This window comes from Triplophysa rosa, unplaced genomic scaffold (genome assembly GCF_024868665.1).
Source record: "Triplophysa rosa unplaced genomic scaffold, Trosa_1v2 scaffold211_ERROPOS451241, whole genome shotgun sequence".
Lineage (NCBI taxonomy): Eukaryota > Metazoa > Chordata > Actinopteri > Cypriniformes > Nemacheilidae > Triplophysa > Triplophysa rosa.
The window spans coordinates 1-22,901 of record NW_026634228.1 but is presented as its reverse complement, the minus strand read 5'-3'; the positions used below and the strand labels follow the sequence as shown (position 1 = coordinate 22,901).

Below are 22,901 nucleotides of genomic sequence, written 5' to 3'. Positions count from 1 at the left end.
CTCAGTCGAAATTTATTTTTATTTCTGTATGTAGTTTAAAGATTGCTGTAGTTTGAGGGGTTTGGGAGTAAATAACAGAGATCTGACTCACCGGGTGTTTGCACATTTCACAATTTCTTTCATCAGTGACAGAGCGGCATTGTTATTGTCTGATAATTTTTTATTTCTGCAGAAGTATAAAGAGTTTGAGAAGTCAGTGAGGGTGGAAGAGATTGATGGACTGAAGCTTGTGAAGAGACTCGCTGAGGACATGGAGGAGATGTTCAACAAAAAGTCCCAAGCCATTCAGGTAACTGCCTTATATTTTCCTGCTTTTCAATTCATGATGCGATCAGTTCAAGAAGTAAATATTTTTTGCGAGCACAGCAGCCTCGCTCATCTCCAAACAGCTGAGCACACAGAATAAAACTGAACTGAGTCTCGGCATGACATCCATGTCTGCAGACAAATACAAAAAGAACACAAAGATCTGTTATTTTATGTTCTGACAGACAAACCGTGTTAGTCTGCATTCTTTACGTGATTGTTTTGGGATGTGATCACTTTATGTCAAACTAAAGTTATATAGATAGATCACCGTCAGACTAGCTGCTTAAGCTCCATTTTGTCTTTAGACCTCAGCATGGCCGGCGACATGTTTACTTCATTAATGAAATCCCAATGTATTTACCTAGACTTAAGTCTTTGCAACTATCGTTTTAATTCTGACTTTTGACTTTAATCTCCCATGTGTCCTCTTTTGAATTATGCCGGTGTTGTTGTGCCGTCGTACAAAGAAGTCATGAACTGCAACCTAAAAAGGATTTGAGGATTAGCAGATTTTCATAATTTTCTTTTCAATGCACCAATAGTCATAAAGAGCATTTAATTCAAAATGAAAATACGTGTGACAGACCGAATAGCACACACTGAAAACACCTTTGAATGATGATGCAAATGAAGCATTAAATCGGAGTTTTGAATCGATTGATTCAAGTTTAATGGAGAAGAATTGAACATGCCAGCTCGAATGTTTTATTATACCGAAGAGCTAAATTTCCCTCTGTGTTCAGACGATGAGTGATAAATCACTGCCCGCTTCCCTTTCCAAAGCATCAGATGTCAAAGTAAATCCATAAGAAGCTCTCTGTCTGTTTCTGTCTTTAGCGGCTGGTGGAGGCAGCGGAAGAGGCTCACCTGAATCATGAAGAGGATCCTGAGCTACAGGTGAGAAGCAACATCAGTTACCATAGTAACCACATCTTGTCACTAGGGCAAGAGGGATTTCATCAGTGATGGTTAGAAATGGACAGAGGGGGCCCTGAGTAACATCTAGCGGCGGGACCCGGAGACCTTAGCGACGCCACTGCTCATATTATACAGATGACAGACTTACAGCTTTAAAGCCGACATTGAAACGACTTGTACAGCAAATGAATTCAGCTTGTCTCATGATGTATACTGGTGATACATGATTGTAGTGTCAAGGAAATATTGTGAATTAGCTCTGAATGTGACTTCAGAAGTCTGGTTTTTCCTTTGGAGATGATACGGTGAAGTCAAACATTGTAGAAGGAAATAAAGAGTGCAGTCCTCGGGGAGGGTGTACACGCTCTCCTGCTTTCTGGCTGTTTGTTGGGTTTTGGCTCACAGAAGAGAGAAAGAGAGAGAGAGAGACTCGGTGTGTTCTTATCTGCTCATAACAGAGCTCTTCCTCGCCTTCATAATCTTTTCCGGCTCTTTCTCAGCGCCTGACGCTGTCGCTCTCGCCAATCCGGATGGGAATAAGCTTGCAGAAAAATGACATGCAGCGGATCGTAGCCACTTGTTTTTACAGTCACAAACATTCAGAAACTAGAAGGAGGACGGGATGGGATTTGAAGAAATGAATTTAGAGTTTATTCAAAACTCTATTTACTAAAATTGTTTGCTCATTTCACAGAGAAACCTTCAAACCTCCTTTATTATTTACAAAGTGTCAAGTCAAATAAAGGTCTGTTGCTAGGGCTATGCTAGGCACTCTTGGACTGATTTTCATGTGGATACTTGTGTACAGATAAACACCGAACCTTCAAGCGTTTTGATATGAACCAGACGGTGGACACATAATACACAGACTGCCTGTCCACTAAACTTCCACATGTTTGCCATTTCAGGAGGACAGAGTTTGTTACATTTAATGTGAGATATCACAGAGAAACATGTGATATGCTGTCTACAGAGGTTAACACATCTCACCCTTCATTCTTAAGAGACTGTTTAGAAGAAATACTTTTTTCATCCATAAATATAAACTTCGGAGAAGTCCTGATGAGGGTTTTCTCTTTTCCTGACGGGTTACAGATGAATTCTGCATTTCCAGACTGTGAACGTGATTTTCACGGCTGTGCCAACTGTCATTGGTCAGGAGAGAAGTGAAGCGGGTTATGGGTGAGATTTGTCTTATTTCTGACGGCAGGTTCAGGTCACAGACAGTAAGTGTACACGTTAACATCCACTTTCACTTTTCACTTTCACTTTTAAATGATGTATGCATGATGTCAAAGGTGAGCTGGTTTGTTGACACACGCGTGTGCAGATCTTAAGATACATCATTTATGCGACAGAGGAAGTGCTATCAGGACGTTTAGCGGAAGCTGTAGAATACCGCACATCATTTTATAAATGACGTTCAGTTTATTGCAAATAACGATGGATTCGCTTCACAAGACGTCAATATGTCACCAGGAGCCGCAGGGATCATGCTTGTGTTGGATATGTGTGCATTTAGAACTCTTATTAAACAAAAAATTATGTTTTTCAAATATTTTTTTCATTTTGTTGAAAATAAATCATCTGATATGTGATGTGAAAATGTTTTGCAAATGGCGTCGTCTTTCTCACTACACCACTAAAGCTGCTGGTAAGATAGCACTGTTAAACACTCTAAATTATTTTCTGGGGGAGGACTCGCCCACATTTGTTATGCTTCTGACGCCCATGATTATAAGCTTACTGTTGTGAATCGGGCTAAGATTAGACAATCAGACACTGATCTGTCTATGTATTTTGTTTCATAAGTTCACCTCTCAGATAATGAGGTGGGACGGATAGTATGCGTATTTGGTGTGCTGTCCCAGGGAGGGAGCTCTGAGCTCGATAATTCCTCCCAAACTCGGAGCAAACCCTTGTCCGGGGTCAAGTATGTGGCCCGGCATGTGCCCGGACTCAGGTCGTTCCCCCATTAGGCTGCGGTAAAATCAGGCTGATGGTGAGGAGTCGGGGTGGAGAAGGGATGCAGCGACAATGTAGAGAGAAGGCAGGGGAGGCATCTTGTCTATTTGTAAGGGTTTTCTCCTGAGCTTGTAGGATGATTGGTGAGATTAGTTATAGAAAGCCAACCGGGTTGATTATCTGATTGGTGAGGTTAGTCACGAAAAGCCAGCCGGGTTAGTTATCCACACGTGCTCCTCCCAAACTTTGTTAATAAACATAATTTATTTTTAACCAAAGAAGTTCTGTATTCTAGTTAGAAAGAAAACACCAGTTACGCACAATATACATGGCTTTATAAACTGTTTATTTTAGTTTATGTATTTATTTTGTTTGGCTGGGATTCAGTGTTTTGATGGCACCACACAGTGCTTAACAGCTCACACATTAAATGTCTCTTTAGCTTCTTCCTGCTTGTGCTTTCAGATGGAATTATGTTTACAGCTTTTCCTTATTTTGCCTATGCGTTTCTGTCCTGCAGGGCACTGCTTTTTCTGTCTTGTAATGCTTTGATATTGTAGTTTTATGTTTTTGTCTTCAAAGCTGGTTTGTGTTTCTGAAGTAACATCTCTGTCGCTGTCCTGAAGCAAAGGAATATTTTACCATATTTTACCATTTTATAGAATCATTTCAAACGAAGCATCGATTTCAACACGCACACACATTTGAACATTTGTGTTTTTGATATTTTATTATTTCAAATGTTGATTCACTTGATTGTCTTTTATTTTCATGTGGCCGCCATTTTACCAGGGCTATATAATAGCATTATAAACTACTTACTTTCCCCCACAGTGATAAATATACTCTTTCTATATACTTTTGAATAGTTATGTGTTATTTTTAAGAATAGTATTAATGTAATAAGTCATTGACTTGACTGGATTCAAGTGTCTTTAATGTTAATTGCTGATCTCCTCATTTCTGAAATTCTTCAGTTAGCTAGTTACTTTCCTCAGAATATTTGCTAGACTGCATTAATACTTACAGTTTTCCACTGCTTCAATGCCTCTCTAAACCTTATTAAATTGATTTAGATTAAGATCTCTCCTTGTCTTTCAATTTAAGCAGATATATGAAGGTATGTAGGTTTCTCCACAGAGTATTAAAATCTCCATTCATGAGACCACTCCCCAACTTTGAATTTAACAATAAAATGAATATTTATGTCTATTTATAAACTCCATTATCTGCAAACAGCAATTTGCCCATATTTATATCAATTGTTGTAAATATGTGATTAATCATAATGATGGAAATAACGGAGGACTTGCAGAACGGTACGTGCAGAAGGAGGCTCGAGAGACCATAGAGAGATAATCCAATAGAACACTTTAATACAATCCTAGATGCTGAAGACACAGGGGTAAAACACGTAACACATAAACAAACAACACCGGACAAATAGTGAATGCATTGGAAGAGTCTATATCCCGAAAAGGCACGACCTTGCGCCATAACATATCCAGCAGAGGAGGGTGGGTGGGGGTTCAGGAGGGGGACGGACAGCGGGTGATGACCGGTGGTGAAGGCAGGGAGGTGACCAGATGGACGAGGGTGGCGATGATGGTGGGAGGAGCCAGGGTGGAGACAGGAGGGAGCCGGAGCAAGAGGAGCCAGGTGGAACCCAGGCCACAGCCAGGATGGCAACCCACGGAGGAGCCATGGAGGAGGAAAGGCTGATGACTTCAGGGGGCCGACCGATGCAGGCGGAGCATGTGGAGCCCGAGACGGAGAGCCGAAGAGCCAGGGTGACGGCGAGGATCCAGAGAGCCAGGGCAGAACCGACGGCTCAGGTGACCGAGGCAGAGATGGAGAACCGAGAGTCTGCGGTGGAGCCGGAGCGACTGAGGACCAAGATATAGCTGGAGGGAGGGAGGAGCCCAACGGAGCCGGTGGGACAGAGCGACGATGCACAGCCAGAGGAATGGAGTCCTGAGGCGATGCGGGTCGACGACCAACCAAGGCGGAGCAAGAGGGAGATCTGTGAAGCTGATGGATGACCGGAGGACAGTGGAGATAAGGGAGCTTGGAGCTGAGGTGGATACACAGGGTCAATGGGCCGAGGCTGGAGTCAGGGACTCAGAGGCTGGAGGCGGACACGAGGGATCCTCCAGCCATGACGTTGATGGAGACTGGCATACCCGTGGCGAGCCCACAGCACAGATGAAGGGCTGAGGGTGAGCTGAGGGGCTGGCAGGATGCAGCGGCGGTAGTGGTGATGATGGGGGGGGGGGGGGGGGGGGAGGTGGGAGAGGGAGCCTGGGTGAGCGTTCGGGCTTGCTGGTGTGCATTGCCCACACATAACAAATGGAAAGACCCAGAACCGGGAACGCTAGGGACAGGGGAACTACCTCTGTAGAAGCTGTGGGACAGACAGCAGTTCAGGGCAGGCAGGCAGTACAGGGCAGACAGGCAGTTCAGGGGATAGTGGTTGCAGGCAGGGTACACTTGAAAAGACCAGTGAGTCCAGTATTAGCTCACCCTCAGCGGTGGTGTGGGGGTGGGGCTTTCATCCGTGCTCCCATTTTCCACCGTTTCAACCACCGATGCGATGTAGCTGGCTCTTGAACCTGGTCAGACGCATTGTGAGGCTCTGGCTCAGGGGCAATCCTTGGCTCTGTCGCTACTGATGGCGATGGCTCTCGGGATGCAGCAGGCTCTGGTTCTTCGTCCGCAGTGGGCTCAGGCATTCTCTCTGCGCAGCAGGGTGAGGTCTGGCTTGGCTCTGGGTCTCTGCTCGCGCTGTATAGGCTTTGCTTGTAAAAAAGTTACTGAGGCAGTAGTCCAGGTAGTGTGTTTGGTTGGAGACTTCCACAAATAGTCTCGTATGATCCTCAAGGGAAAAGTTCCCCTGCTCCAGCAGGAGAAGGAGAATGGCCGGGTTATCCATGAAGACAAAGTAGAAAATAAAAACGGAAATAAAACAAAGGGACAAACGGGACTGTGACAGACTTGGCCTATACAAATTTTATTAGCAGTCCTTCCTTGCATGACATACACTTTTGCAACAGTTTTAGAGTGGCCTTTACCTGCTCTGATATGACTGTAGCCCTGAGTACAAGTCATTGATGGGTTTGAGTTATGAGTGTTTGGCTCAAGGGGTGTTTATCTTGGTTCAGCTCTGGGCTTTATTCAGACCAGTCAAGTTCTTCCACAGTGACTGAATCAGTCATATCTTTTTGAACCTTGCATTTTTCAGAGGGACATCAAGGACTCTGCACAAACTATTTCCCTAAAGAATCATTATATGCTGTAGCACTAAGATTTGTACTTACTGAAATGACTAAAGTAGTCAGACCATCAGAAGATGCCGCCCCAATACTGTTGCATCACAAGCCTTTTTAACATCAATGAAAACAGCTACTACAAGTGTTAGTCAGCACAACATGGCTGAAGGTGCGTCCAAAATCACGCATGTATGCACTATGTTGTGGCATGAATATTGTGAGTAGTGTATTCACGTTGAAAATTCCCCCCAAAAAGTGCACTTTAAGAACCCAGATGATGCACTTATTCAACTGAAAATATCAGGGACACTTCAGGGTCACAGTTTAACTTACATAGTGGAAGAGAGGCGGGGCTATTAGTTCTCCTGCAGAGTGATTAATCTGATGATGACTGAGGTCATGTTGGGCAAAACAGATAAAAATTACATCAAATGTACAATGTACACATTCTTTTTTATTGATGTGTTATATGATTGACGTCATTTGTCCTCATCTGGGAAACCGACGATACTAGCTGTAACAAAGTTCAAAGTAGGGAAGGAAGGAGGCGGGAACCGGCGAACATTTAAACAATAAACTTTAATCAAAAATAAACAAACAATAACACGGAAGTAAAAGGCCGGCAGCCACCTCACGGTCGACTGCCGGCCACAAAAACATAAATAAAACTTAACATTTCCGGGCCCGGTCCTCTCTCGTCGGCAGTCCCGTCGCTCGTCCTCTTATGCTCCCTAGCTCCCCGTGAGGCAGACCGGTGCGCGTACAGCTGATACTCATTATCACTCACGCCACCGGCCCCGCCTTCCTGCCCCACGGCTCTCGTCCCGCCTTCCTCGCTACACTAGCCTTCTCAAATTCCTCCACTTGATGGTAGAGTGTGTAGCGCATAGTTTAAGTGTATAGTATGTCATTTTGGACACAACAAACAGGACTTTCTGTTTGTATCTGTTAGCTACAAACAGGAAGTAAGTAAAGAAAAAGACACCCATGTTCAGTATTCAGCTGGGGGCTCCCTCTGGTGGAGGGATGAAAGGGAGTCCGCCTCATTCGTCACAGTGATAGTGCAAGAGACAACTTAAATGAAGACAAACTGTGTGTGGAATTGCTTTCTTACTCTGACTCTGCGAATTCAGGATGTGCTGTCACTGTCAGGTTGTGCTAACATGATGCTTCTGAGTAACAGTATGACTTCTGGAAAGAGCACAGAAACTCCCTCCTATTTAGAATTCTAAGTTGTATTATTATTCAAGCTACAGACCAAATGAATAAGCTAAAAGGAACGTGTCACCAATCAGTTAGTGAATAAGGAAACTCGCCCATTATGAGGAAGGGCATGATTCCTAAAATAAAAAATAAGAAATGAATGAACATGAAGTTACATGACTTCCTGACCACATCTGAATGACTCAATTAATATTAGTAGCACTTTAATTTCATTTGACTCAATTTAATTTAATAACAGCCTTACATTAAGTACACATTAATACAGAGAGTAGTGACCAAAAAATGACATCTCTATCTAAACAACAGGCACATGGCTTCTTCACTCTTAAAAATAAAGGTGCTTTAAAGGTTCTTCTGTCATGGCTCTGCTTCATTTAGTCATGTTTTTCTTGGTCCTGTAGCAGAGTCATGACAGAGCCTTTGGTTATGTGTGGAGAGAAACATATTATTGTCCTTTTGACAATAATATACGTTCTCTCCAGTGTCTCGTCTCTGATCCCACCAATTCGTTTCCTTGTTATCCTTCCCTGAGTGTTTCATTACCCACACCTGCCCTGTGTCGTTATCCCTCGTTTGTCTTACCCTATATAATACCCTCATGTTTCATTGTCCTGTGTCGGTCATTGTATGTGTATGGTGTGCGTTCTTCGTTCCCCGTAATGCCTGTACCTCTTGTTGCTGTTTCGTCTGTTGTAGTAAGTGTTTAGTTTAGTTTAGTCCTTGTCAAGTCTATGTGAGTCTAGTGTTTAGTTAGTTTACGTCTCCATTGCCTTATTGTTATCTTGTTCTTGTTTTCACCCTATCGCGGGTTTTTGTTTTATGTTTATTGTTAAAATAAAGTATTTTGTTCTCCCTGTACTCCCGCTGCCTGCAATTGGGTTCTTTCCTGCCATAGTCCATAGCTGAGATTCTTGACAGAATGACCGACCCGAATCGAACCCAGCAGGCGGCTCCCAAGGACGGCAAGGCGTCGTCTCCCCGATCCGGCCTGGCCCACTTGCTACTGGGGTTCAACCAGAAGAGTTATGGGGACCGGGAGTTCGCCAGAGCATTCTCGGCGGTGGCAGAGGCGACCGGGTTCAGTGATGCGGAGTTGAAGACAATCTTCAACTGCTGCCTCACCCGACGCCTCACACCGTCGGAGAAGAGGCTGCTGGCTCCTCTCGGGTTTGCGGATATGGTCAGGTACGTGGCCAACCGGGATGATCCCGGGAGTGGAGTTCCATTTGGAACTTCCGCTCCACGGTCGAGCATCCCGGGGGGTCTCCGGTGGTGCTGCCGATGTCCTGTCCAGTGTCCAGTCCGGTGCAGCCGGCGTCCATTCCGGTGTCCGGTCCTGTGTCCAGTCGTGTGTCCAGTCGTGTGTCCAGTCTTTTGTCCAGTCATGTGTCCAGTCCGGTGATCCAGCCGGCGTCCAGTCCGGTGATCCAGCCGGCGTCCAGTCCGGTGATCCAGCCGGCGTCCAGTCCGGTGATCCAGCCGGCGTCCAGTCCGGTGATCCAGCCGGCGTCAAGCCCTGTCCAGCCGGCGTCAAGCCCTGTCCAGCCGGCCTTCCAGCCACCCCCCCTCCCATGTTTGTTATTTTTGTTATCCCACCCCAATCCTGTGGTCTTGTTGTCCTGTCTGCCCCTTGTCATGTTCACCATGTTTGTCTGGTTTTTGTCACTGTCCCAGTCGGTCTTGTCTCGTCCGTCTACCCCTTGGTGAGCACCTGGAGGTGCTCATTAAAGGGGGGGCTTCTGTCATGGCTCTGCTTCATTTAGTCATGTTTTTCTTGGTCCTGTAGCAGAGTCATGACAAAGCCTTTGGTTATGTGTGGAGAGAAACATATTATTGTCCTTTTGACAATAATATACGTTCTCTCCAGTGTCTCGTCTCTGTTCCCGCCATCTCGTTTCCTTGTTATCCTTCCCTGAGTGTTTCATTACCCACACCTGCCCTGTGTCGTTATCCCTCGTTTGTCTTACCCTATATAATACCCTCATGTTTCATTGTCCTGTGTCGGTCATTGTATGTGTATGGTGTGCGTTCTTCGTTCCCCGTAATGCCTGTACCTCTTGTTGCGTTTCGTCTGTTGTAGTAAGTGTTTAGTTTAGTTTAGTCCTTGTCAAGTCTATGTGAGTCTAGTGTTTAGTTAGTTTACGTCTCCATTGCCTTATTGTTATCTTGTTCTTGTTTTCACCCCATCGCGGGTTTTTGTTTTATGTTTATTGTTAAAATAAAGTATTTTGTTCTCCCTGTACTCCCGCTGCCTGCAATTGGGTTCTTTCCTGCCATAGTCCATAGCTGAGACTCTTGACATCTTCACAACGATGCCACAGAAGAACCATTTTTACTTCCACAAAGAACCGTTCAGTCAAATGACTCTAAAGAACCATCTCTTTCTTACCTTTTTATAATCTGAAGAACCGTTTTCGCCACAAAGAACCTTTTGTGGAACATAAAGGTTCTTCGGATGTTAAAGGTTCCTCATGGAACCATTTAGACAAAAAAGGTTATTTTTATGACATTGTGATGCACCTATATTTTTAAGAGTGTTGGACCCCTGTTATGTCGACGACACCCTGATTTTCTTCTCTTTTCATCCATGTGACCCTGCGGTACTGACACACATTGGAGTGTGGACACTACACTACATCGGACGCTACAAATGTAACACTTGAGCATCATAAGATCCTTTACACAGCACTGCGTATCACGCATTACACTTCACTTTGTATCGATGAATAGAAGCTGATTTATTTCAGTGAATTCATGGCTATTACTTACCTAGAAATGATGCGGTTCCGTTTAGTTGTGGGACTCCCCCCACAGATGCTTTTAAAATGCCTCCAGAGAGGAATCTCACAGAGGACGGTGCTGATCTAAATATACAGTAATACAGATGAATGATTTATTAACAGCTCCTCCGGTCCACACAGATCTTAAAATATAAAGCCACACCAACAGTGTCGTCTGTGTCAATGCTGAAGTGTGTTATAATGCGTCTTTTAAAAGCCTGTGTGCGTGCGTGTGTGTGTGTGTGTGTGTGTGTGTGTGTTTGTGCATACAGTAAATTGTCCGTACTGATCCCGAGAGAGTTATTCCACATGCTGTTGTTCAACTGAGCTCTCAGAATCCTGCAGTTTCTCTGCTCTTTCAGTCTGTGCTGCCATGCTCATGCATTCCTCGTCTGTATTGTTACGAGAGCGCTTTTCTTTTGTTTTGATGTTATCTTGCACCAAACATCTGAATCTTGTTTTCTAATAAACGAATCATGTTGTAGGCGGTTCACTATAACTTTCTCTGTCTTTTTTCCTGACAGTACGAATACTTCAACGCCGTGTTGATCAATGAGCTGGATGAGGAGGGCAACAGTGTGGATTTGGGTGGAGAATTCATCCTGCAGCCCAACGAACATTTCAATAATCTGTCAGTCAATCTCAGTCTCAGTGTTGTGCAGGTGCCCACAAACATGTACAACAAAGGTATACATGGCTTCACATCACCTCATGTTAACTTTGTGCGTCTGTTTGTCACAAATAATAAATAAATATAAATAATATACTCACTCTTTGGCCACGTACACACTTCATCTAAATTGGGTTGTCACTTCACCTTTCAGTGCTTAATCCTGTTCTGTACACACACACTTCACTCATTTACAGGAGTCACAACCGCATTCTACCACCGAATTAACTCCCGAAAATGCAGTTAGTGACATCCGCATTTACCAAAACTCGACGCAGTGCATACGGAACCGCATTTTTCGGGAGTTAATTCGGTGGTAGAATGCGGTTGTGACTCCTGTAAATGAGCGAAGTGTGTGTGTACAGAACAGGATTAAGCACTGAAAGGTGAAGTGACAACCCAATTTAGATGAAGTGTGTACATGACCTATGATGAATGATGTTCTTGTTGTGCGGACTAATCAAATAAATGTTTAAAAAAAACTTTTTTTTCAGTACAAACAATGAGGCCATTGAAATGTTGAATTAATTTTTCAAGATTAAAAATCAAAGAATAAAAAATGGATTCAATTTAAAAATGTAATGTTTTCCTACTTTAATAAAGTACATATTGTACATAACGGGGTGGTATAAGAAAGTCTCCCTTGCCTGCAGTAAGAGTAATATTAATAATGATTTCATTCCTGAGGTGGGAAAATGTGTTTTGGAGGATTCATTTACCTTTCAAGTTGTTTTTAGTGAAAATTTACAAAAGTGCAAAGTGGAAATGGCACCCGTTTCATAAACTGTCTCAACAATAAAGAATATGTAGACAAACCTTATATCACTGTAATACACTGATAACATGTTTAATGTCTATTAATTTATTTTTTGCTTTCTATTAAAAACCACAGCACATTGATGAATCAATTTACAGCCTTTACAATTGAAAGTGACATCAATAACCACAAATCCCTCTGATAAATGTACCAATCAGATAATGAATCATTTGACAAATAATCATTTTATTTGATGTTCTCTTGTAAGCTTGTGCCGTCTGTCACTTCTGTACATGACAGTATGTTCATCTAATGCCGCATCCACAATATGTCTTAAATGAAAAATGACATTTTTAAATGACATCAGTTCATGGATTTGAAGTGGCGTATTTTCTCTGGAGTGTGATGCACGGAGAATATCGCCATAACGTTATACAGCTGATGGGAAAGTGTCTTAGATCATACCATACATACCTACATATCTTATCCTCTGCTTCGCTCCACTCTACGGACTGAAAAACGCTGTAAATAAACTCCGTTTTACATGTACATCTATTTATTTAGCAGACACATCATCCAGGGCAACTTAATACTTCACATCACAAGGAGCTTGTCAACAATGATCAGATCTGGGATCAGTGTGAAGAAGTTAATCAGACACATGTTTGTGTTTTTCTGTTGCAGACTCAGCGATTGTGAATGGTGTGTACTGGTCAGAGGCACTCAATAAAGTGTTTGTGGACAACTTTCAACAAGACCCGTCTCTTATTTGGCAGTACTTTGGTAGCGCAAAGGGCTTCTTCAGACAGTATCCAGGTAAGATATTAAATCAATACCCGTCCAGTGTGCAGTGTGGGTCAATAGTTAAAATTCTGTCATCATTTCCTCGCCTTCAAGTTGTTCCATATATGTATTATTGTCTTTGTTTAGATGAACACAGAGAAAGATATTTGGAAGAATGCTTATAACCAAACAGATCTGGGACACCATTGACTCCCATAGTAGGAAGAAATGCTTTATACATTTCTTTTGTTTTGTTCTGTTGAACACAAAAGAAGATATTTTTTAAAGAATGTAGGACAGCAAACCGTTCGGGGGAACTTTTGACTACAGTTGTATTTTTTCCTACTATGGGAGTCAATGGCGGCCAAGAACTGTTTGGTTACAAGCATTCTTCCAAATATCTTCCTCTATGTTCAACAAAACCGCTAGGCCACAGAAGGTTGAATAGGACCCAAACGAATAATCCAACAAAGGTTCTTCTCGGACTGAGGTATATAAAAAAATAACTCTACAAGGGGAGAAAACCATGCTAGAAAACATAAATGATAACATAAACAATGACTAAGTTCTCATACCCGAAGATGGAGGGAAGCACTGAGGGTAAAACATCAGACTGGCAGTCAAGACCCAATAACTGAGTGAATAGCAGGGAAAACAAACAACTCAAATACCCTAGAGATAACAAGGTACAGGTGATATGGATATAACTAATGAGAACAGCATAGGGAAACCGCTGGCCTCTAGAGGCCTGGAGAGTAAGTGCAGGAGTAGGAACGCTGACAAAAAAATATTACACAGATTTGGACCAACTTGAAGGCGAGTAAATTATGACAGAATTTTCATTTTTTGGTGAAGTATCCCTGAACTATCCCTGTGTTATTGTTCATGAATCTGTCCAATGACTTGACTTGGGATTTTGTCATGTGTGAAATTCAGGTGGGTTTTCTGTAAGGGAAGATCTGGAGAAATGCACTTAGTCGTTTACTTTCATTTTTTTAAGTGTGTAATTAATAAAACATTGACATGTACATGGTTAAGGCTAAATAGTACATTTAAAGCTACTTATACCATGTTCTTTTTGAATACTGGATTCTGATTGGCTGGAAGGTGTGCATTAAAACCCTTTAACACACAGGTAGCTCGAGTAAGTTTGATTACATTTGAAATTTAACTGACAAAATCACGGTAGTTTTCACCAGTTTGATCTAAAATTTCACTGTAAACATCAATAAAAGATTTTACTTGGCAAATGACCATGGTATAAGCGAGATAATGGCTGCTGCTTTTTTTTACTAAAAATGAAACAAAATATAAAAAAATCGTACAAAATACTTAATTGAAAGAATTTTTGTAAAAATGTGCCTAAATGTGCATAACTGATTACATATATAACTTCTGTACCTTCACAGGTATAAAATGGACACCAGATGAACATGGGGTTATAGAATTTGACTGTCGAAATCGGAAATGGTAAGTGTTTGGTCTACAGAAAATAAATTTAACTCTTAAGCTTTAGAAGGGCATGTGTAACATCAACTAAAATTACTTGTGGGGTTTGGCCTGTTGTTTAAATGAAATCAAAATGTGTTTTATAACACAGTCTCAACGGAATTCGTGACATTAGCCGGGTTTCCATCCAAAGTTGCAAATTTAGTTAATGCGCAAAATTGGAATATCGCATAAAACATTTGCGAATAAGCACCGTTTCCATCCAACTAGTCAACCGTCACTTCCTAATAAACTGCCACTAAATATCAGTAAGAAAAGTAAGAGAAGTCACTGAATATAATAATTTTCATAATACTTGCACAAGCAGACAATTACGAAACACAATAAATGCGGTGCTTTTGTGGATGCCTGCTCTTGGGAAACACAGTCGTGACAGTTCTAAGAGGCAATTACAGAAATACTTTGACGACTTTGCTCAGGCATTTAAGAATGACCATAACAACATTTCTGATGCTGTGTAACAAGATCATTACTCTGGTTAGTCAGGTTAAGCCGTCTCATACTGCAGTTTTGGAGGAATTTATTCGGCAAATGCTTTCCATCTCCCATTATTCCCATTAACCCTTTTTCACAAAAAATAAAAACCACCTCAAGCGAGCGTAAAAACTTTTTTGCCAATTAAGGGTTTTTAATTCAAAATTTGCCGTTTCCATCACTCGTTTCTGATGCGAAACTTCAAAATGCGAATAAAACCAGAGTGATGGAAACCCGCTTATTGTCATGAACACGTTCACGGACACGAATTCCCCCCTTTTTTGTGTCAGTCAGCCCGACGGTGAGGTAAGGAGTTGCTTAGCCACCACCTATAAAATGTACGACTTCTTTTAATATCAGGTTATAAATATATAAATGTACATACACACGTGGTTTGTGTATTAAAAGTCGTACTGACTGATACAAAAAAAAGGGGTGTCCAAAATTTGTGTCCATGAACACGATTACAAATTTTGTGACTATGCAACGAACTGCCTGAGACTGTGTTGGAATATGAGCAGTGTCGCGTTAAGCCTTCTCGGGGCCCTGGGCTAACGCAGCTTTGGGCCCCCTCCCCAGTTACTGTATATGCCTGTTATATTCAAAGAATTGGTAAACCAAATGTGCAATCAAACAAACACCATATAAAGATGCGCTCGTTACACTCGTGAAATAAAAATAAACAAACACAAAGCGAACACGTCATAATCCCAAAAATAGTCTAAAAATTATGTACATAAATTAAACAGCCCAGCAAATAAAATTAATTAAATATCACTCACCACTAAAAGCGCTTCTTTCTGCTCTTCTTCAAAGAGAATTCCTCAATTAGATCGTTAAAATCAATCTGACGCAGAATGTCGTTCTCACTTGAAGTTACTGTCAAATAGTTCAGTCTTGAGTTCTTTGAGGATAAGCATTAAATTTATAGGCGAGAGGTCATTGGTCACTGAGCCGCAAAACGGAATAAACTGAACAAGTTCATCATCGAAAATATTTTCTAACGAGACTCTGACAGGCCGCGTCCATCTCTTCATTGGGCATGCCTTTTAGGAGGGTTAAAAAGCCCCAGTAGCGGCAGGTTTCTTCGTATGCTTTCATATTTTCATACATTTTCGTTCGACAGGTGACGACGATGTCCTTTATGTACTGTGTGTCCAATTTGACTCTTGATTTGGGTGTGTGACAACGATGCTCTCTCTACGTAACGTTCGCATAATTGCCTCGATCAAAACATGTTTTCAAACTCAAAAGAAAATCGTCTCGGGGGCCCCCTAGTGTTCGGGGCCTTGGGCTGCAGCCCATGTTGTCCATTAGGATAACCCGGCCCTGGATATAAGGCATACAGCACTTGACATTTACAGCATCTCTTTATAAAGAAGACAGTGATTATTTGTTAAAACAAATGATTAGGATATTATATTTTAATATAATAGTAAGTCAGCTCCAGTTGGAATGGCATGAGGGTGGGTAAATGATCATTTCTGAAGATCCAATACTGTATGTGGTTGTGTACAGGTATATCCAGGCAGCGACATCACCTAAAGATGTGGTGATTTTAGTGGATGTGAGCGGCAGTATGAAGGGGTTGAGACTGACTATAGCCAGGCAGACTGTCTCCTCCATACTGGATACACTCGGTGATGATGACTTCTTTAACATTATTGCTGTAAGTCCATCCCTGCCTCTATAAAGCCAGAAGTCGGCAACATTTTGTCACTGTAAACACTTAATAGTCAGGCAGAAAATACATTAGAAAGTGATGTTCAGGACTGAATTCAGAAGCACTGCACTACAGGTTGGTTGCTAGGAAGTGTTTATTATTCACGTGTTTCCGAAAGCAGGTCATGTGAGCATCTGCACTAGCATAAAGCTATAAAGCTAAACTTTATGACTCATGTTTTGTGTTTAACTTCTCATCAGACTGGTGTATGTCTGTCATCTTAAAATGTATGACTGCAGATGTTTGTGTGTTTATGTGACAGTATAATGAAGAGCTGCAGTATGTGGAACCCTGTCTGAATGGAACTCTGGTTCAAGCTGACATCAGCAACAAAAATGTAAGTGCACATCATGTTTGCAAGTGTGTGAATTTCATTTTATGAATTTAACGTACGTGCTGTAATGTATCACATAAAACATATGTGAATAGAGCACTGTTTCCATCCAGTGGGTCAAACAGGCAAAATCGTAATTTTCTGATAAACTGGCGGCGAATAAGGAAAAGGGGAGTGTCTGCCGTAGGAGAACTGGAAGTTGCCTTTTTATAAATAATATGTCACCCAGTCTGTGAAAACCCAGCTAACGCCAGTTTTTGCGATTTTCTACATAAAATCACAGTTAGCAGAGGCTGTAAAGGTCCTACCTTCTTGTTTATGAATTTCTAGTCATGTGGCAGGATCGGGACGGAGCCCTTAGGTTTTATGTGAGAAATCCATGAGTTGTGTATGTTTTACATCTCATGTGTTTTCTCGTGTCTCGTCATTGGCCCCGCCCCTCTCGTTTCATGTATTGCTTCCCTCTCGTGTCTAATGTTCCTCACCTGCCCTGTATAATTATCCCTCGTTTGTCTTGCCTATAAATGCCCTCATGTTTCTTTGTCTTGTGCTCGTGGATTGTACTGTTTATGTGCTATGTACCTCGTCCAGTGTTCCTGTTCCCAGCCTTGCCCATGTTCTGTGAGTTTTGTGTTCTACCCTGTCGTGTCGTGTCGTGTCGTGTCGTGTCGTGTCCTGTCGTGTCGTGTTGTGGTGTGAGACGTTTGGTCGTGTTTTGCTGTTCTTGTTTTCGTTTTGCCCCCACGTGGGAAGTCTTTTGTTTTATATATATTTCTTAGTTCCGTTTTCCCAATTGAGGGTGTTTGTTTTGCGTTTTGTTTAATAAAACCTCTGTTAACCCCTTAATCACTGCCTGCCTGCATTTGGGTTCTTCAGCCTCACCACTCGTGACCACCAGTTCTTCGCCTCCACGTCGTGCATTAAAATCCTTTAATGCACGGATAGCCATGGATTATCCCGCTTATACCATGGCCATTTGCCAAGTTTAAAACAAGATAAAGCTGTTATTGATGTTAACAGAATAATCTTTTATCAGACGGGTGAAATTGACAGTTATTTTTGTCAGTTACGGCTCATTAGTTCCAGTGTTGGACAAGTTACTCTGAAAAGTAATTAATTACTAGTTACTAATTACATATTCAATAGTGTAATTAGATTACTGTGCGAATTACTGTCTCCAAAAATATTTAATTATTTATTACTAATTACTTTCTGTATCCTATATCAACCTTGATAAGTTAAGTGATTCAAACATAGACATGAAACAGCTATTTTAATTCATTCAAATAAATAATATTAAACTACATAAAGTAGTATTATTAACTGACCAAATTATTACAAATGTGAGAATTATAGATTAAAGCTCAGAACAGCACAGGACAGAAAACACAGGGGCCTTATAAAGGGAACAAATCAAGAGGGAACAGGTGCGAGAGCTAGAGAGCGAAAGAACGAGAAAGAGAGATATGTGTGAATTACCTGCACTGTGCGTGTCTCTGGATAGTGAAGCTGCGAGAGTCCAGATCAAAAACAAAAATCGTGATGTACTCCCTCATTGCTGAAGAATAAAGCAATTCTTTAATGGATTTATGAAGAGCAGTAGGTGGCAGCATGATCTCAGGACAACAATCCCCCATTCAAAGGAAAGAAGAAGAATGAACGTAAGAGGATCCAGCCGGAACACAATCGCCAACGGACAAAACTGACAGATTGCAACTTTTGGCAAAGATGTCCAGGGCCAATTTTTAGTTTCAGTCCTGGGCAACATTAACATTTTGGATGCTGTTTCAGTGAGCACTGGCAGTGTAATCAATGTCCGATCTGTGTTTACAGTATGCGTCTGTGTAATATGATTAGCCTACATTATAGGCAGCGCATTAAATTAAAATTGTGATTAAACTGACTAGAACTACCTGTGCATTAAGTAAGGGATATCCCTGTGGATTATCCCACTTATCCCATGGTCATTTGCCAAGTTAAAGCTTTTATTGATGTTAACAGTGTAATTTTAAATCAAACAGGTGAAAATGACAGTTATTTTGTCAGTTAATATCAAATGTAATCAAACTGACTGAATTGAGTATTCAGACAGACCATGGTTTAATAGCAGTTGGGTGCTATGCTTAAGTCATTGGCTGATAAATCATCAGCCAGTACTAGCACAGAATCAGCACAGCCGTCTACAACAAGTACTAACACAGACCCAGGTGAAGTACAGGAGACGTACAGCTAGCATCAGATACAAGCAGCTCAGACCCTAATAGAACAGTTGCTGCTCCAACAAATGACTCAGCAGATTGGCCCCCAGTCTTAATAGACTAAGGTAGTGCTCAGAGGTCCATTCAAACCAGGACGGGATTTTTCTTACCCTAAAGACAAGTCTAGAAGAGGGTTTCATTCAGGCTTATTACAGAGACAGCTGTCCAATGGGGAAAAGATTCCCAGGAGCTGGCTGTCATACTCTGAATGTCAGAATGCTGCGTAATGTTTTAGCTATAAGCTCTTTTCTACAAAAGACTACAAAATAATCACGGAAGATGTGAATGACTGGTCAAATATCAATGGCAGTCTGAAATCCCTGATGAAAAAAACCCAGCATATGCTGGTTAGGTAGGTTTTGAAGCATGGTAGCTGGTTTGTGCTGGTTTAAGCTGGTCATAAACTGGTTTAGGACCAGTTTAAACCAGCTAAGGATCAGCTTAAACCAGCTCATGCCCAGCTACAATGCTTAGAATCCTACCTAACCAGCATATGCAGGGACACCATGAGGGTAGCCCTGAGCATACAAACAATATGATTAAGTGGTGTAGAGAATTTAGCATAAGCCAAATGGTCGGAGTCATTGAAAGAAGAGCCATCAACCCCCTTCACTCCCCTTTCTCCTGGTTTCTTGATACGATTATCAAAAGACCAGAGTCAAAACCTCTCACTGAGAGGTAACCTCATTGATAACCTTTTTCTCTGTTGGATATTTTACGACTCCTAAACTTCAAAGCAGAAGTGAGAAGTCTCTCTGTCTCATTTGAAACTTAACATCTGAGGCTAACCAGAGAAACTTCTCTGACAAATAGGAACTTGTGTGATTCAACTGTCCTTTTCTATAAATATATCTAAATATCTAGGTTATATGTTGTCGCTCTTGCCATTTTTAAATAATCTGTAATTGTTAAATAGGCAAGTTAATTCAGGCTTTGTTTGTATTCGTACCGCCGAATGAATCGTGTCTTTATGCACTTCAAACCTTAGCATATTTGATATATAAATGTTTGTCTTTACAATTCCTCCTTGTTTATATACATTGTGTGACCATAGAACACTTTCTTTTCATTATGTTATAATTGGAATGATATCTCATAAAGATGCAAATTAGCTGTTGAGTGGACAAAGAACCTCTTCTCTGCCACTTCAAACTCAGTTGGGCATGCCCTCTCATGAGGTTAAATATAGAGCCTGCTCTGAAAGACACTCTATTCGGCTCTTCTTCCTCTCTTCTCTTCTGCGCTAAAACTTGCTTCGTGGCGTCTCTTCGGAGACTGCCCTCTCCCCCCCAATGGGGGAGAAGAAGGAACAATGGACTCTGCTGCCACGTGGCTCTGCCGATCACGAGGCCCACAACTGTCGGCAGGACTTGCCTTCTGAAACCTTTTGAACAACTGCATCTCTACACGCGCATACGGATATCGGTCCAGCACAGAGCTTGCAAGTATCCATTTCTAAGTTAAGTCTGTGCCTCTTTGTTAAAGATGATTTTATTAGTGTTCAGAAATCGCTGCCATGCCCTCTCTCTCTCTCTCTCTCTCTCTCTCTCTCTCTTTTTTCTCTCTCAGCGCTTCCTAGCACATTTGTGTTTCATGTAACGTTATTTGTTTTTTATGCGCTCGTCATTGTTTTGTTTACCACGTAGAGTAGAGTTTAATAAACAACCATATACTATATTCATTTGTGATGGGTTTTCTGTATTCACGCTCACAAGCCTGGTCCCTTTTACTGTGTTTCGATTTACGCTACCTTTGCTCTAAATCCTGTTTGGTAAAGTCACGTTACTTATGGCCATGAGATAATGTGAAGTATATAATATCAGTGATGCATTCGCTGGACAAATGCATACAAGTATTGTTATGCTTTCTATTACTAATCAGAGACCGTAAAATATGTATGTTTGATCACGTATGTTTGATCACGATTATTATACGTATTTTCCTTTGAGCTAAACTAATTCCTTGACTGAAATTGATGTTTTAAATAACTCATTTCATGGATATGATCTTTAAAGATCTGGTGGAGAACCATATTTGGTGAGCTTTGCTCATCAATATAATAACGTTAGCTAAAACCGCTACAGTGGAGAAAACTCGATCTGCGCCTAAGTCGGGGACAGACTCTTGACCAGGTTCAAATGACAATTTTGGTGGAAGACAGAAAGAGATGGCGCCATGTCCTTCCACGTTTAAGAAGAATTGCCCAGTCTCTGACTGAAAGAAACCTCAGACAAACTCTTCCAACCAGATAATGGATAGAAACCTCACAACCTCACAAATTACTAACCCCATTAGGAAAAACAATCTCAGCCGAATTAAAGATGCTCATTACCTTGGACAGCAGATTGTGAGTGACAAAATTGTTGAAACAGTAAGAGACTCAAAGTACTTCTGCATTATCTTGGACTGTACACCTCACCTTAGTCACTAGGAGCAAATGTCCATTATTCTGAGAAGCGTGGCTTTAAAGGGAAAGCCAGAGATCAAGGATGATCTGATCATGATGTTGAGGTCACAACAGGCTTGAACCTGTCCACTGTCATCTTAGATAAACTGAACGAGCTGAAGATTCCATTTGAAGAGGGCAAGCACCAAGGAGAAAAAGACAGATCCTAGAGCCGTGTTCGTCCCATGTGGAGCACGTACTCTAAACCTCGTCATTGCAAATGCTGCCAAATTATTTTATTTTATTATATATTTGAGATTTATTTTGTTATTTTATTATTTCTGCTTATTCACATTGACGTTCATATTCACTTGTTAATATTCAACTTAAGGTTAAAAATATTCCATTCAATCAATATTTGTGTATACTTCATTCCGTTTTGTATTGTTCGACTTATTCTTTGACTGACAGATGAGCAAACTCTTTCGTTTAAAGGAGAGAGGAATGAATGGTTTACATGGCTCATGGGTCAGGTAGGAGGTGCTGCCCACTGCTCCGGGTGTACGTGTGTTCACAACTTGCTGTGCGTGTAATCACTACTCTCTGGATGGGTTAAATGCAGAGGTCACATTTCGGGTATGGGTCACCATACCTGACAAATAGGTCACTTTCACTTTTCACTTAGCAGAATTTTGCTTAGGGTCCCAGGGAGGTCAGGATCGGCTCTGCATATCAGAAAATTAAGGCTTGAGATCAAACTTTGATGCTCCTTATTTCAAAATTAGAATTTGAGACTTTAGCCTGGTTTTCCCAGACAGGGTCACAGATTGAATCATTATATATTACACGCGCCTCCGAGCACACAGACGAAACACAATAAACACAAGTCTTTCGGAGGATTATGTCTGCTCAGCGCAGTTGTGTAAAATGGGAAGTAATAGCAATACTCTTCTCGACAGTGACTACATGATGTTGAGATGAACGTTTTCATACTTAAGACAACTGAGGCACTCATACACATCATCAACTATTACATAATGTGCAAACATTACATGAGTGAGAATGTATCAACGGAGGCTTGAGATGTGATAAATCTGTTTACAAGAGCATTTGAAGGACAAAGACATAACAAATGTCCATTAGTATTACTATAATAATGACTAATGTGTTGTTTTGTTGAATTATGTGAATGAATGTGCAAACCAGTGATAGTACTGTACGAGTGTAGGTGATGAGTAATGGCAGTCGTTGGATGAGACTGCATGATGGTGTACTGTGTTTAAAGATGATGAAGTTACTCTAAAATCATGTCCACACACACTTAACATCAGTACTGTGTCTGCTTCTCAACAGCATCTCCGTGGACGTCTGGAAAAGCTGGTTGCTAAAGGTATAGGTCTGCTGGATGTTGCACTGACAGAAGCCTTTGAACTTCTCAGCAATGTGAGTACACACGTGAACACTGCTTACTTAAGCTCTATTCAGAAAAGATTCATTTTATATGGCGAAGCATTAATCATAATGTGATGACAACTGTAGCTT

The 22,901-nt window shown here is 41.5% G+C and overlaps 1 protein-coding gene across 1 annotated transcript in view; it reads left to right on the top strand.

Annotated features, from left to right (window-relative positions):
• Window positions 1–22,802, top strand: part of LOC130550006 (voltage-dependent calcium channel subunit alpha-2/delta-3-like) — a gene marked incomplete at its 3' end in the record, with an annotated part of 40,875 nt that extends 18,073 nt beyond the window's left edge. The window contains exons 3-10 of the mRNA XM_057327337.1: window positions 173–289; window positions 1,147–1,206; window positions 10,990–11,152; window positions 12,577–12,708; window positions 14,085–14,145; window positions 16,177–16,327; window positions 16,644–16,718; window positions 22,713–22,802. Coding sequence (XP_057183320.1) covers window positions 173–289; window positions 1,147–1,206; window positions 10,990–11,152; window positions 12,577–12,708; window positions 14,085–14,145; window positions 16,177–16,327; window positions 16,644–16,718; window positions 22,713–22,802 — 849 coding nt within the window. The remainder of the gene's footprint in view (window positions 1–172; window positions 290–1,146; window positions 1,207–10,989; window positions 11,153–12,576; window positions 12,709–14,084; window positions 14,146–16,176; window positions 16,328–16,643; window positions 16,719–22,712) is intronic.
• Window positions 22,803–22,901: the final 99 nt, after the last annotated feature.